The sequence below is a fragment of the Elephas maximus genome, chromosome 21, assembly GCF_024166365.1.
Source record: "Elephas maximus indicus isolate mEleMax1 chromosome 21, mEleMax1 primary haplotype, whole genome shotgun sequence".
NCBI classification, from domain to species: Eukaryota; Metazoa; Chordata; class Mammalia; order Proboscidea; family Elephantidae; genus Elephas; species Elephas maximus.
This window is the reverse complement of record NC_064839.1, coordinates 16,393,441-16,408,869: the sequence shown is the minus strand read 5'-3', so window position 1 is coordinate 16,408,869 and position 15,429 is coordinate 16,393,441. Positions and strand designations below refer to the sequence as shown.

The 15,429-nt window shown below is 47.1% G+C and overlaps 1 protein-coding gene and 1 long non-coding RNA gene across 3 annotated transcripts in view; one reads left to right on the top strand and one right to left on the bottom strand.

Annotated features, from left to right (window-relative positions):
• Positions 1-1,206: 1,206 nt before the first annotated feature.
• LOC126064540 (uncharacterized) lies at positions 1,207-5,545 on the top strand. Its single transcript, XR_007514567.1, has 3 exons — positions 1,207-3,487; positions 4,006-4,132; positions 5,460-5,545. It is a non-coding gene; the product is annotated as an uncharacterized LOC126064540 (long non-coding RNA).
• An 833-nt stretch (positions 5,546-6,378) lies between these two features.
• GARRE1 (granule associated Rac and RHOG effector 1) overlaps positions 6,379-15,429 on the bottom strand; it is a 101,842-nt gene continuing 92,791 nt past the window's right edge. For both annotated transcript variants that reach the window (XM_049863703.1, XM_049863704.1), the window contains 5 exons: positions 14,103-15,130; positions 10,447-10,612; positions 9,538-9,675; positions 7,397-7,475; positions 6,379-6,692 (listed from right to left, as the gene is read on the bottom strand). In XM_049863703.1, coding sequence (XP_049719660.1) covers positions 6,384-6,692; positions 7,397-7,475; positions 9,538-9,675; positions 10,447-10,612; positions 14,103-15,130 — 1,720 coding nt within the window. In that variant the 3' untranslated portion in view covers positions 6,379-6,383. The remainder of the gene's footprint in view (positions 6,693-7,396; positions 7,476-9,537; positions 9,676-10,446; positions 10,613-14,102; positions 15,131-15,429) is intronic.

The following is a 15,429-nucleotide window of genomic DNA, read 5'->3' as shown; positions in this document are numbered from 1 at the left end:
GTTAAGGAGCCAGGCGGCGGTCGGGTTCCGGAAGCGGCACACCCACACCGATCAGATTTTCCGGGGCCGCGCCTCTACCGGGGACGCTGAGTCACGGTAACCCGCGAGGACCGGCCGACAGCGCCGCCTTCCGGCACTCTCCTGAGACGGCGGCGCAGACTTGCCTACGTGCGAGGAAGGAGGAATCACGCGCAGGTAATGATGGGGCGGCAGTGTGCGCGTGCGCACGAGTATGCATGTGCGTGCGGGCCCGCACGTCCGATCGGAGCCAGGCGCGCGGGTATGCGCATGTCCCCTCGCCGGGTCGGGAGAAGGAAACAAGCTAACTTCTGTGCCTCCCAGGTTTGGGACGGCCTTAGTGTGCGCATTGCGCATGTTCCGGGCTGAGCAGACGTGCGCGTGCGCAAAGAGGAGTAGGTGACTGAAGTCGTACCTCTTCCGGGTCTTCTCCGCAGCGGTACTCTCAGCGAGTCTTGTCGCTCCCAGACTTTCCTCGTTCGTCCGTTGCCAGGTCTTTAAAATTTTTTATCCTCACCGAACACATACGCGCGGGTTTGCACGAGAGCAGAACCGCATACCCCTGACTACAGCTGCTAATGCTAATCGCTCTTCGCAGCTTCGTACCGCTCTGCTCATTTTTTAGTCCAATGTGAAAGTCGATTTTATTTGCGTTTTGCTCGGTATTAGCAGTCTGCCTTTCGCTCCAGCAACATCCGCTCGTATCGCGCCTTGCGGTTCCTAGCGAACCAGGCTCAGCGGCGCCGGGTGCTGTCCTGCATCCTGGGCTCTCATGGGACATTCGTTCTAGTGGGAAAGACAAACACAAGCACACAGAACCTTCGGAGATGTGCTCCGTGCTATAATGAAAAAACCAGGTGGAGGATGGGGCTCAGGCCGGGAGAACTGGTGGAGAGGCCCGAGCAGGGAGCAGCCTTCAGAGCACCAGGCAGGAGGCCCGGAGGGCACAGGGCAGGCTAGTGGAGGGAGCTGGCGAGCACGGGGAACCCTGAAGCTGGAGAGGAGGCCAGGCAGGAGCCGGGGTGAAGGCAGTGGAGATGTAAGAACATGGTGGAATTTGAGTGTTCACGGGGCTACTACGTTGGCCTTGCTGAGTAATTGAATGAGGGGAGCGAAGAGGAACAGAGTATGTTCTAAGATTTTTGCCTAAACAATTGGGTGGATGGTGCGTTGTGGGTGTGTGGAGGGTTGGGGAATCCAAGGGCTTGGATGTGAGAGAACTTGGTAGGGATGCTGAGATAAAATAGCCAGGAGTCTAGAGCCTGGTTACTGGGTTTATTTGACTCTCAGACTACATGAGATCAGTAAGTGACTACAGATAGAGGGGCTAACCTCAGGTCATTCCCAAAATGAGAGCAGAGGGGTGAGGCTTCACAGAACCTAGGTGAGGAGAAAGTGCCTGGCCATCTCAAAGGCTGCCAGAAGGTCAGGCATCCTTTGGATTTGGCAAAATGGATATTGTTGGTGACCTTGACTAAAGGTTGACTGGAACGGGGAGAGGACATAAAGGTAGGGGGAGGAAATGGAGCCTGTGAGCACAAAGGATCTGGATCTGTTCTGTGCAATTCCGTAGCCACGTGTGGTTACTAAGCACTTGCAATGTGGCTAATCTGAATCAAGACGTGCTGTAAGCACATGACGATTTCAGAGACTCAGTATAAAAAAAGTGCTCTACTACTAGCCACAAGGTTGGTAGTTCGAACCCACACAGAGGCACCTAGGAAGACAGGCCTGGTTATCTGCTTCTGAACGGTCACAACCTTGAAAACCCTCTGGAGCAGTTCTCAATCACACCCGGGGTCACCATGAGTCGGAATCTACTTGACGACGACTAATAGCAGTATGAATAAAAGAATGTAAAATTTGTCATTAACTTTTTTCGTATCAATTACATGTTAAAAAATATTTTGGATTGGGCTAAATGCTATTAATTTCACTGGTTTTTACTTTTTGATGTGGCAACTAGAAAATTAAAAATTGCATGTGGCTTGTGATTCAGAGAGGAACATAAAAAGGGAGTGGTAGCTGAAGAAGGAGATGGACTCAGGGGAGATATAAAACAAGAAAAACATTTAAGGCTGAGGCATATTTGCAGGATGATGAAAATAAGCAGGGGTGACACAGAAATGGATGACTCAGGAGGGAGGCAGAACTGTGGGAATGAAGGCCCTGGGGAGAAGAGACAGATACAGAGCATAAGAGTTTCTGATGCTGGTGGTCTAGTGGATTTGACTGGGAATTTGATGCCCTTCTCACCTCACAGAGGAGCCCTGGGGTTAAGGGTTTGGCTGCTCAGAGGTTCAAACCCACCAGCAGCTCTGCTGGAGAAAAGACCTGGTGATCTGTTCCCATAAAGATTACTGCCTAGGAAACCCTATGGGGCAGTTCTACTTTGTCCTATAAGGTCACTGAGTCAGAATCGACTCAGAGGCATACAACTCACCTGACAATGCAGTAAACCGTCAGGACCTCAGCTGAGTGTGAAGAAGGGTATGTTGGGGGTTGAGGAAAAATGTTAAAGCTTGCTACCTATTACACTGATATTCTGTATTTTTGTGCTTTTTTTAAGACTGAGTTTCAAGGCAGGGACTGCAACATCTTTGCAGCCCTGGCTCCTAGCAAGGGCCTGGCCACTAGGTGAAATGAATAAATGTTGAAACCAACAAAACTGATACAATCTCTCTCTCCTAGGCCCACATCTGCCACTCAGTCCCAACATAAGCCACATCCGGTTCTGTCACAGACACCCAGAAGCCTGGGCCTACCCCTGTGGATTTTAAGACCAGCTCCCTGTATTGCTTCCAGGGGCCTGTCCCAGAAGTTGCTTGGACTTCCCAGTACCTGTGGTCCACATGCTTGGCTTCTTTGGCAATCAAGGAGCACTGGAAAGGTTTCTTTCCTCTTTGTCTCCAGATTGGGAGGCAGGTCCCAAGAGTGGCCAAACAGTGTACAGACAGCCATTGTTTCACAGCCCCATGGCTGGCATGTGGCATTTTGGCTATACCCTTGGAGCTGGAAGCTATGCTCTCCAAGGAGGCCCCAGATGGGAAAAGGAAGGTCACAAGCCTCATAAGGACATCACCTCATGTGTGTCCTCCACCATCTCTCAGCTGGGCTGTCCCCAGGCTGAGGCCACTGAGGACCCTCTTGGAGCTTAGTTGTAACATCTCTCTACTTCTGTTCCTGCCCATGGGTCACCCAGCTGGGGCGAGGGGACTCCAGTCTTCACTGCTACAATCAGAAGTCAGTGAAAAGTACTAGGTGCTAAATTAAATAGGAACACAAATACATGCATTTTGCCTGCCAGAATTTTAATATGAACTTTCAGTTTATTCCTTAGTACACTCATGTGATACGGCTGTTACTAAGCAGCTTTGTCCTGAAGTGCACTTGGAAAGCTCTGGGACATGGTCCCTACGCTCAACTTCCGGGTACCTCAGCAGAAGAAACCTGAGTGGTACTTACACTGGTAAGTTATACACTAATGCTCACTCGTACTACTCCTTTTTCCTAAATTCATGAAAAAGTTCAAAGAGTTTCAATGAAGTGCTATCTTTCCATAATGAAAATAAGTTGAAGCTTGTCCTCTATTTGTGGTTCCCATCATACAATCTTTCCTTCTGCTTAGTAGGGTGGCATCATCCAGTGAGACGGTGCCGTCTTAACCCTGGGAGGCAGGGCCTCTCTCCTACCAGCCTGTGTCCCTGGTGGAAGGAGGGTTCGAATAAGTCCTCATCCCTGGGTCAGCTCCTCAGAAAGGCGGGGTGGGCAGCTCATAGTGCCCATGTTTGGTGGACGTGGGTGGTGGCAGATCACAACCCAAGGAAAGCGCTTTCAGGAGACAGGCTCCTTCATACATTGGTTCCACCTGTGCAGAGGCTGCACCCAGCTGGGGCCTTAATGAAGTCAACAGGAGAGGTGTGGTGGGTTGTTCTGCTTCCTGTCCACCCCCCAGCTCATCCTAATACTCTTGTCTTGCCCTGGCAGGTCTCAATCAGAGGACAGGATGACGTAAGAACCCACCCAAGTGCAGGACCAGGCTTTTCAAAGTAAACAATTAAGCGAGACTTCTGAGATGGTGTCAGTTGCACTTCATTTTAAACAAAGATACAAGGTATTATTAAATGTATATTTTTAATAAAGCCAATGGTTATTTTACTTATAGGAGCTTTAAAAGTAAGATACAAAATGCAGAGTTCCAGTTTGGAAGCGTTCAACTATTCACACTATGTCCTGCTGATGTCCGAGCAAGGCGGCCACGCAAAGGACACACACCCACACACGAACATACACATGCGCTTTGGCGAGACCCCTCTGCCGAGCGCAGCACCTGGAATTACCAGTGTTCAGAGCAAGGTGGTGCTGAGAATACAGCACCTACATGGAGACCACACAAACAGCTTTACACGGTCGCCCAGCCCACGGAGATGCACTTACAAAATGTCTTCCTTAATAGAGAAAAATTGGAAAGTGATGACGAGGTTGGGAATCAAGGACCTCTATCCAGAATGAGGTCTTTCGGGAGGCACTATTAAAACAAGAGTACTTCAGTATAATAGAACTTGAAAAACAGGGTACTGTGGACACATTACTGAAGGAACTAGAAAACTATCTTAACAAATGAAATAGCCACAAACAACTTCCACAGAGAGGAGTGTGCACACCAGGACAGCTACTAGACGAGCTATGCAGGGCTGGTGCAGAGCATGTGCCTGAACCAGCCTATGTACAAAACAGTTCGTTGTAAACATGGTGAGGTGAATGTGTGGAACCTACGGTGACGGTATCCTAAGTACAGGCAGCAATGGTATCCCCACACAGCACAAGACAACACCCAGGGCTTGGAAACAGCCTGGCAACACAGGACTAAAAACTCAGGTGGCTGGGCTCAGACACCCGAAGGGTTCTCTATAATCTGTGTGTGTGTGTGCATGTGTGTGTGTGTGTGCGTGCACATACATATATATATTTATTTTTGGTATTTTAAAATATAAATTTAATTATATTTGTAGAAAAATGAGAACATAAATGTGTTATTACAATCTTTGCTGGAAAAGCTTATATGGAGTTAGAAAGAATAAACCATTTATTAGTAGTTAACATATATTAAAATGGCTTAATGATTTAAGAAAATATAAAAAAAATATTAATACTGTCAAACTTTCATACCAGAAAATATTATGGATTTTTCTCAGACTTTTTCAAAGATGAAGTATGAAAAATTTAAATAAGTTTTATATAAAGAACTTTCTGTAACCTCAATTAATATACAGTGGGATATGTCTATTCTATATAGATATACTTATTTTTTCTCAATTTAAGCACCATTCAATTCTTCTGGATCCATTCCGGTTGGAAAATATTCCTAAATCCACAGGATGTTAACTATTTAATGGCACATGTTAACTGAAAATGAGGTTTTTTGTTTGTTTGTTTTTAAGGAAAAGACTTTAATTCCTAGCTACAGCTTAGTTGGTTTGTCTTCTGAGCCAGTTCCCAAGTGTCTCTGTGCAGCCCCCAGCCACACCTCTACCTTCTGAGGACTGTGACGACGCCTCTGGCCGTGCGTGTAAGTATCTGAGGTGCTGGTTTATCCTGCACACGGACAGCAGCTGGCTGGGTCATCTCCACGTACTGCCGGGAACATGCCTCCGACATCTGTTTTGCGATCCCACTTTTGTAAATCTGGTAAGGCTGCACCTCCTGGGTGCTGCCAGGGTGGTGAGGGACTGCCCTCCTACAGAAAGCCCACTGATTGCTTCTGCCCACACAAAGTTCATAACTTGCCCATTTTATCTAAGCTTAAATAAAGATAGTGTTGAACAAATCTCCAGCCACAACATTTGCTGTCTTAAAATATTCGATGCATTTTAGGCAGGAGATGTTTTAACTAAATACCTATGAGAAAAATAGCCATAAAATACAGTGACTGATGTGGTTATCACTCAATGTGTTAAAGAGGGAGTTTTGGGAAAATGGTCAGTTTTGCTCTCAGCTTTCAGGCCTGATGCCTTCCCAGCACACACAGTGGGACTAAAAACTTTAAAGCTATGTTTCTCAAAGCATAGTCTGGCCCGCCTGCATCAGAATCACCTGAGGTGCTTATTATGCACGCAGATTCCCAAGCATCCCCTGAAGGGTCAATACCTCCATCTTCAGCTGGTTCTCCAGGGGTCTGATACCTCCCAAGTTTGAGAAGCCAGGATTTAAAGGCTTGGAGCTGCCAACCACCTGGGTCCCCAAGCATCCCTGGCTGGGACAGGGGCACATTGGTATTCTTCTGGGGAGCTGGTGTCAGCTAGTCAGCCCTGGGGCGGGAACAGTGGTCCCAACAGCTCTGAGAAGGTGGGCAGGCTGGCACTGGGTCAGTACTGGGGCAAGTAGGCTGGCCTGCGCTCAGCCTTCCCAGGGAAGGCCTTGAAGCCCTTGGGTGCTGCCTTGTGTGCTGGTGGGGGTGGGGGCTGAGGCGGGGTCTGCACGTAGGTAAAGGAGGCGGCACTGCAGTCACTGGTCGCGGCCCACACCGGAGACTGCAGCATCTGCATGGTGTCGTTCCACTGGCTGCTGGGGCTGGCCACAGCATAGAGAGGTGTGCTTGGACTCGGCAGTGTGCTGGGCAGTGGGGAAGTGTGTTGCCAGGGTGCTTTGGGCGGCCACGTTTTGGTTTTGTTATCCTGAGAGACAGAATAGCATTCTCAGTGGACTTACCCTCTTTTCCTACCTCCCCAGGTCTCTGGCCCTTATTTCCGCCTAGGAGGCAGGGTGAGACCTCCCCCCGCACCCCGGCTCCCCATGGCCCTGGAGCAGCACTGTCCAATAGAACTTTATGCAACAAAAGAAACGTCCCTCATCTGCACTGTCCAATGTGGTAGCCACTAGCTACATGTGGAAACGCTGCTGGCGCAGTGGTTAAGAGCTGTAGCTGCCAACCAAAAGGCCGGCAGTTCGAATCCACCAGGTGCTCCTTGGAAACCCTATGGGGCAATTCTACCCTGTCCTATAGGGTTACTATTGAGTTGGAATTCACTCGACGGCAACGGGTTTGTTTTTTTTTAGCCACATGTGACTAATGCAACTGAGGAACTGAATTTTTACTCATTTCTCATTTAATTAAATGTAAATAGCTATACGTGACTAGTGGCTATCATTCTGGACAGCGGAGCCATAAAGTTTCCTCTGCATGTGGCTTTAAGTAAGCTGAGAAGGCTAATCATTCAGACAAAACCATGGGTGAAAAGTTAACTTAAGAAAAAACGTTATTCACCACAAACAAAGCAGAAGCACTCCTTATTATGAGGCCCTCTGAAAAATAAAGCTCTGGAAGCTTGCTATGGTTTGAGGCAGCCCCTCCTGGCAGGGAAGGGCCCAAGACAGATACCTGGTTCATGTCTTCCACAGTGGTGAGAAGAGGTGGTGAGGGCAGCGTGCTGGTCTCCTGCTCTCCACTGCTGTGTTTCCTGAAAACCAAGAGCTCAGTCCAGTGATGACCTGGTCTCCCGCCCACCTTACCTCCAGGGGACACTGAGCCACTTGGCTCCAGCGTCTCCAGGCTCCAGTTCTAGGTGGGAGGCCTTGGATCCAGATCCACTGTGTTCAAGGGAAGAGGTGGGTCAGCCCTTGCAAAGCCTCACAGGTGGGTGGTGGTGGGTGAGGCAGGCATTGCTTAGCTGCTCTCTCAGAGTACCCCAGCTCTGGCTTTTTGTGAGTTTATTCAACAGATATTGACTGTTTACTATGCACTGGAGGTATGTGACATACAAACAACAGGCCACTAGTTTTACTTACGACACGGACGATGGTGAGTGAAAAAAGCCGGGGGTAGCCCGATCACAGCCAGGTACAGTCAAGCTCTGTCAGCACTCCCAACACAGACAGTGGTCTCTGCAGAGAGGTGGGACTAGAGAAGACTTTTTTTTTCTTCTCAGATGTCTCATCGGCCTCTCAAATTTAATATGTCTAAAGCAGAAGTCTTACTGCCCAGCCTGGCTCATACCTGCTCCCCCCTGCTGTCCTCTCCATCTCAGTTCCCAGCATCCCTTTCACAGATGCTCAGGTCAAAAGCTTGTAGGTCATCCTCGATTCTTCTCTCACAAACCCCATGGCCAAGCCCTCACGGTTGCTCCCTCACTGTGATCAGCTCTCTGCTTGTCAGACAGGCCTTCTATGACTACCCTTCTGAAAGCAGAAAACCAGCCTCTCCCTGCACGGTCTGTCGCACACCCTGCTCTATTTTTCTTTATAGCACCTAACCTTTTGCTTAACTCTTCCCCCATTCAAATGTACGTTCCATGAGGGAGGGAATTCTGTTCACTGCTGGTATCACCAGTGCCTGGCACACGATAGGTACCGCCACAGAATGAAATGAATTAACTTCTCTGAGCCTTAGTTTCCTCGCCTGCAAACGGGGTAAAAATAGAAACCCATATCATATGGAGGTTGTGAGCATTAAGAAATGTACAGAAAGTGCTTAACCTAGGCCTGGCGCACAGAAAGCAGCCAAACGTGTGTTAGTGATCCCTGTCATCACCACAGATGCCATTCTGTGTATCCTAACTGGGTGCCCCTCAGTCTTTACCTACCTGTTCCCCGTTGTGTATTCAATGAAGCCTGACCCTGTGACATGGTGTCAAAGAACATGGCCTCCCTTTCCCTGCCCAGGTGGCCCTGCACTCTCTCCCTTCCCAGCCACGTCCCTCTTGCCACCGCAGCTGGCCCTGTGGTTCCTCACACCTGCAACTCTCTCTGCTTCTTTCTATTCACATTCTTATTTTGGGGCCCATTTTAATTTTTGTGACTACTTTTGAAAACGTCTTAGATCTTCATATACTATATTATTATTTTTTCAGCTCTGAAAACCATTCTGAGGTCATTATATCCAGTCCCACCTTGGAAAGACAGAAGTTCAGGGTCAGAGGCCAAGCCCTTATCTGTAGTTGAATAGCCTGTTGGTGAGTCCTGACAGAACTTGGCTGTCCTGGCCCCGCTCGTCCCACTGAGAGGGCTGCTTCCTGGATGGCAGAGACCAGCATCGGCAGACCCTGTGTCCCAATCTTCCCCTGCCAGTCTCAGTGGTATTCTTAGCTATCACTGAATGAGACTTACGTCAGCAAAAACCCAACCCTACGTAAGTCACTTGGGCTACAAGCCTGTGTGGTGTCCCCATAGAAAACAAAAAAACCAAACCCATTGCCATGAAGTCGATTCTGACTCATAGCGACCCTACAGAACAGAGTAGAACTGCCCCATAGAGTTCCAGGGAGCGCCTGTGGATTCCGACTGCTGACCTTTTGGTTAGCAACCATAGCAGGCCTCAGCAAACCGAGACCGGCTCTTCTTGGTGGAGAACACCTCCTGAAGGTGTTCCTGAGAGGCCTACAGCCAGTATTGGGATCAGGATCCCTCTGCTTTGTTCACACAAAGCAGACTGGGAGAGATGGGGCTACTGTTCCCTCTAGAGAAATAACTGTGGGAGAAATTCACCCGCCCTTCTCTCCTCTCTTTGGTAGAAATCATTCATACCTTCTTTGTTTGACTGCAGCAACAAGGTCAGGCCCTGAAAACATGGAGAATAAGCTGTCTCCGTTGGCGGAGGATGTCTCATCGCTTGAGCTGGCTGAGTCTCCCTGAGCGCCTGACCAGCCACTGGATAGGCCGTCCCTAAAAGCCAAAGACAGAAGCCTCCTATAGCCAGCCTGGACACTGGCTTGACAGCCCCAAGGCCAGCCACCACCCTCTACCCAAGCCCTAAAAGAGCAGTCTTTACCCTGTACTCATTTCATAATCAAATAGTGGTCTCTTGTCTCACTTCTAAAAACTCGAGGTTTTCTTCATTCCCCTTATTATAAGAGCAACACATATTCTTCTCAGAATCCTGTAGTTTGTATATGAAATTTATTTTACAAAAAAGAAGTTAGGACGGTTTTTAGCTGTCCAGATTTTCTGCCCAGGTAGCAATAAGGGACGTGAAAGATAACCCCCCAGTTGTCTTTATGATGAAAATCCACAATTCTCTCAATACACTAGAATCTGAACCATACCCTGTTGCTCTGTGTAGGCTCCAGTGATAGTATTCCCTAAGCCACATGGTTCAGAGCCACACTCATATCAGCATAAAGACCATACGAAACACAGAGCTGTTTCACAAATACCGTCGAATAAGAGCCTTGGCCAGGGCTGCAGTCTGCCTTAAAATCATCAGTCTGTACTGATGGAGTGTTCACGGGGGCACATCATGCCACATCAGCATCCTATGGTCAGTCACAAAATCCTGACCCTCTGAAGCTTTAACCGTGTGTCACTCTCACTTGGGGGTTTGTAACTACACTGTGCCTGACAAGAACACACAACGGCCACAGAGCCTCCTTCTCACGGGTTCCATGGAGGACATCAGTTCCCACACTTGGCTTCCCTGCCATACCCCACACTCACCCTTCCGTGAAGAACTCTGGTAAAGGCCAGGTCCGGTGGGCATCATCCATGGGCAGCCAGTTGCCCCGGGGGTTGCCTGACCTGCGGCCATGTTGGGCTTGCCGCTTCTGCTGCATTGCCTGGCTGACTCCTGCCACGTAGCGTGCAAACTCTGGGTCTGAGCCCACTGTGTTGAGACAAAGGAATGGGCTAAGTCTGGGGCCAAATTGGCCTCTTGGTTCCTTCTCTACCCTCTGAGAACAATGAAAAGTGGCCAGGGGCTCCAGGCCTATGGTTCTAGGCTATGTCCAGCGCCCTTCTAGGAAGAGATGGGGGCTTTCAACACATAGGTCTGACGTTGGGGAATGGTCTGTGCAGGGACTGTCAGCAAGGGTTACGTCTAGGACAGACAGGCTGAATGTGAATGAAAGACAGAGAAAAGAAAAGGGCTTGATTTATCATGACTAAATTTTAAAGACAAACACTAGTTACTTCTAATTTTTCAATGTCTGGTTCTGAACTTAGAAAGTCAGATGGTAACTTTGACCAACGCATAACCTGCAAGTGGTTATCAAAGCATCAGGGTTAGCTAGGTAGAGAATAACATTCCACTTCTACTTGGGCCAAACTTTGATTCAGTGGGCTTAGACCCTGAATGTCTCTGGATGCTGGACGGCAGACCTGCTCAGTTTCTGAAAGTAGTAAGGGGCAAAAATAAGATGAAATTTCAGATTCTATGAAGAGGTGACAGGAAACACTGGACAGAGCTGGATAAGGACATGCAGGGCAGGACACATGAAAGCAAAACCAGCAGAGATGACATTTAAACAAAGAGTCAGACAGATGTGGCAGGAAAATATCTATGGGTAACAAACTGAACACGATTCAGCAGTGTGTAGTTCTTCGCTTCATACCTGGTGGAAGATGCTAGGGCACACTCCTCTCATCATAACTGTCATTATTGTTCTCAAGGCCCTGCCGTGGGGCCACTGCATGAGGCTGCTCAGACAAGGGGAGAGTAGGGCTGAGATCAAGGCCACCCACCTTAGTAGGTCAAACCATGCCCGCCACCCCCAGAGAGGGTGCCTCCTGTACTTCACCTGCCCAAAGGTGTGCCCTTCCTTAATTGGCACAAAGGGCTCTGCAGACCTTATGCTCTTGGAGAGGAGTCTGTAGGAAGCTACATCAAGGACTTGCGGGTCTTATTACCAAGAAACACCCAGAAGGAAAAGCTAGCAGGATTCATAGACTAGGGAGGTAAAAATTGTCAAGCCTCAATAGATGGTAAAATCCTGCCGAAACCCTGGATTTAGTTAGACTGTCATGAAACGTACAGACCATTTATCATCAATTAAGAAAACGTGCAATGCCCACCCATCAGCAGCAGCTAGGTGGGCCTGCTCTGAAAAAGCAGGGTAGAACTGCACATCCTTCCTAGGTCCCACGGCTGTAGACAAAGGTTCCCTAGCTCCACCTACCCAAGGACAGCAAGAATAAGAAGGCAGAAGCAGCAGTATGAGGAATTTTTGGAAGACATAAGAAAGCATTTCCACTTTTCATAGTTAATGCTGGGGTGTTTTTAGCACGGAATCTCCTCTTCTGGTGGTATTATATAAATATTTATTACATGTATTTACAACAGTTTATAGTATTCCTGCTGTGAGTGAAATATATTTACCATTTCCATATAATGGAACTGATTTTTATATATTTTTCTTGCATCTCCCCATTTTACTAGACTCTTACTAATTCCCTAAGTTTTTTTATTGGGGAAACATTTTCTTCCCAATCCTATCACCAGCAAAGAGATGTGGCTTTTTAATCTATTTTTCCTAAATCTTATACTATACCACTTATTTCTTTTTTGTCTTGCTGTATTTGCTAGGAAGTTCAAGATAAAGTTATACACTACTGGTGATTGCAGATGTCTCTATCTGGTTTCTGATTTTAACTGAAATGATTTTGTGTTTCATCATACAAGGTACCATCTGCTCTTGGTTTTGGTAGTCTTTTTAAAGAAGTTTCCTTCAATTCCTATTTTACTTTTATTTTTTAAGACTCACTGGTGTCTTTTAGTGAATATCTTTACAACATCTATTGATCAGATCAGTTTTTCTCATTTAAATGGGTGACTGTACATGAACAGAGTTCCTTACACTGAACTACTCTAAACCCCTGATATAAACCAGATTTAGTCATGATTTATTACTCTCTTGATACATTGCTGGCTCTTCTCGAATCCATCCATTTCCGTAAGTCAGAAGTTCTACAATTTGCTTTTTAATACTATCCTTACGAAGTCTTCATGGTAGAGTTATGTTGGCCTCATAAAAAATGAGCTGGGGAATTATCTTTTTCTGTGCCTGAACTAGTTTAAATAACTTTGGTTTATCTGTTCCTTAAAAATGGGATGAAAGTTGGCTAAGAATCAACTGCTCCTGGTACCTTTTTCTCTTAATCCCGTCTCTTGAAATAGATCTAGGTGGGTTTTCCACCTCTTGGTGCAATTTTGGTAACATATGTTTTCTTAGGAAGTCACTCATCCTGTACTGTTTTCAAATTTGTTGCCTTGAAGTCGTATGTAGTGATCTCTTCAAATGTTTTTAATCTCTCCTATGTCTTTGTATCTCTTTTCTCTTTCCTAATCTTGTTTTATTTTGTTCTCTCTTAATCAGGCTCACAATAAATTGGTTTATCCCTTTAACTGGTCTTCTAAGGATCTACTTTTAGATTTATTTACAATTTCCTTTTCTTTTTAACTTAATTAATTTTGGTTTTCATCCTTAAGGAGGAGTCCCTGGGTGGTTCAAACACTTAAGCACTCAACTACTAACCAAAACTTTGGTGCCTCAAAAAAAAGGTCTGGCGATCTGCTTCTCAAAGGCCACAGCTTTAAAAACACTATGAAGTGCAGCTGGACCGGACAACACCTAGTTTGATTTGGGTGGTACAAACAGTAAATGTGCTTGGCACCTTGGAAGAAAGGCTTCAAGATTTACTTCCAAAAAATCAACCACCGAAAACCCTATGGAGGACAGTTCTGCTATGATACACATGAGGTCACCATGTGTTGGAGCTGACTCCCTGGCAACTGGCTAATAGTTAAATCCTTAATTAATTCCCTCTTTCTAGTTCATTTTTGTTTTGTTTCTATGTTCTTTTTCTGATTTCCCAAGATGACTCCGGGGTGTGTGTGTGGGTGTGTTTTTACAGTCTGGGCCAGGAGAAGCTGTATTCTGTGAAGGCAGGAGAGTGCCTTACTACTTTTCGCGGTTCTTCAGGGTCCTAGATGCTTAGGCAAAAAGGAATCACAAAGAACAGATGTGTAATCAAGAAAAATGTACCCCCCACAGGGTCAGCTGCTTGGCTCCCAGGAATGAGAAGGCCCACAGTGGAGTCCGCTTGAACTATGAAACTTTGAGCAATTCAAGTAACTTCTCTGAGCCTCAATTCTGTCCTTCATAAAATGAGAAAAATAGTTCTGCTTACCTTCTCAGCTCATTCTCACCAGTTTCCCACTCTTGCTAGATCTGCCTCACGCTTACCACCAGACATCGAGAAAGGGTCTTTAAAGGGGGGAGTATGTCATTTCACTGCCACAGTGAGGCTGTGGTGGAAGGCCACGAAGCCCTCAGTGATTACATTTTATGTTCAAACCCCAGGAGGGCCACACATACCTGCTGGATCAAAAGGCAGAATCTCTCCCAGCATCCCGAAGACTCCATCACTTTGGTCACGGTTTGGCCAGGTGTTATTTCTAGGTCCCTGTGGTTTCTGTCCCAAAACCTCTGACATCACATTATCCATATAGCTGCTCACCAAACCCAAGCTGTACAAGTCAGAACTGAGATCAGATATGCCAGGCCATTGGCCAAGAGGAGACAGACCTGCTCCGACAGGCTGTGCTGGCTGCTGGGATGAGCCGTGGACCCATTTTCCAGGTGCCCGTGGCTGGGGAGGGGGCTGCTGAGGGCCAATGGGTTGGAGCAGGTGTTGGTAGTATTGGACCTGGGGTTGTTGTTGCTTTGGGGACTGCTGCTGAGGTGCCAGCCCCAGCTGGGGTGTCAGAGGTGTATGTGTCCCAGCCGGGGGGGCGCGTGGAGGGGGCACTGGCAGTGGGGGCTGCTGTGGCTGCACGGCTCCTGCCTTCTGTTCAGTCACCATGGCTGTGGCAGCAGAACTATGCCTTGTCATCAGTGGGGAACCCTGGTGGGACTGGCCCATGTTAAAGCCCGAGAGAAAATCTATCACCTCCTGCATTTCCTGATCGGTTGGTAAGTTCATACCCTTCTCGTCCTTTCCGTCATCACCATGCAGGAAGTTCTCTGGCCTCTCCATGAGAAAACCATTGGCCATTTGATGACCAGAATTCTGAGCTGACGGTGAAGGGTCTGTAGTTCTAGGGAAATTACCAATGTTCAAGATGCTTTGTAACCTTGTATCAATATTACTGGATATTTTGGCCTTCTCTTCGGAACATCCAGCTATGAAGATGCTTTTGGAAGGGGTACTTGGGATGGAATAATTTGTGCTGCTGCTAGAGCTGGTGCACGAAGCTTTCTTGGTGAACCGGGATGTCAGTTTGGCAAATGTCTTCTGGAGGCCTGAAGATTTGTTTCCATTTCCAGAAGGCAGGTCAGCCTGATTCCCAAAGTCACATATCTCTCTTTGCAGCTGGATCTGAATACAGGGTAAAGCTTGTTCCCTTTTATATAAATTATTATTAAAAAAAAAAAAAAAAGACGAGTATACAAATTAGACAACGAAATGGACCTTTCTGTATTTAAAAAAGACATTTAGAACAATAAAGACCTCTCTGATTGACATCAGGTCTGCTTGTTGTATAGATAAATGAACACTCAAGGGTTTTAAGTATACCTAATTTAAACACTTGCTGTCTGTATTTATTAGGTATGTAGTGTACAGCACAGGGCGGGGGAAACTACATTAGGATTCTAGCCTGAAGAGTTTCAATGAAACCCTCCAACCGTAGCACTGGTGAGC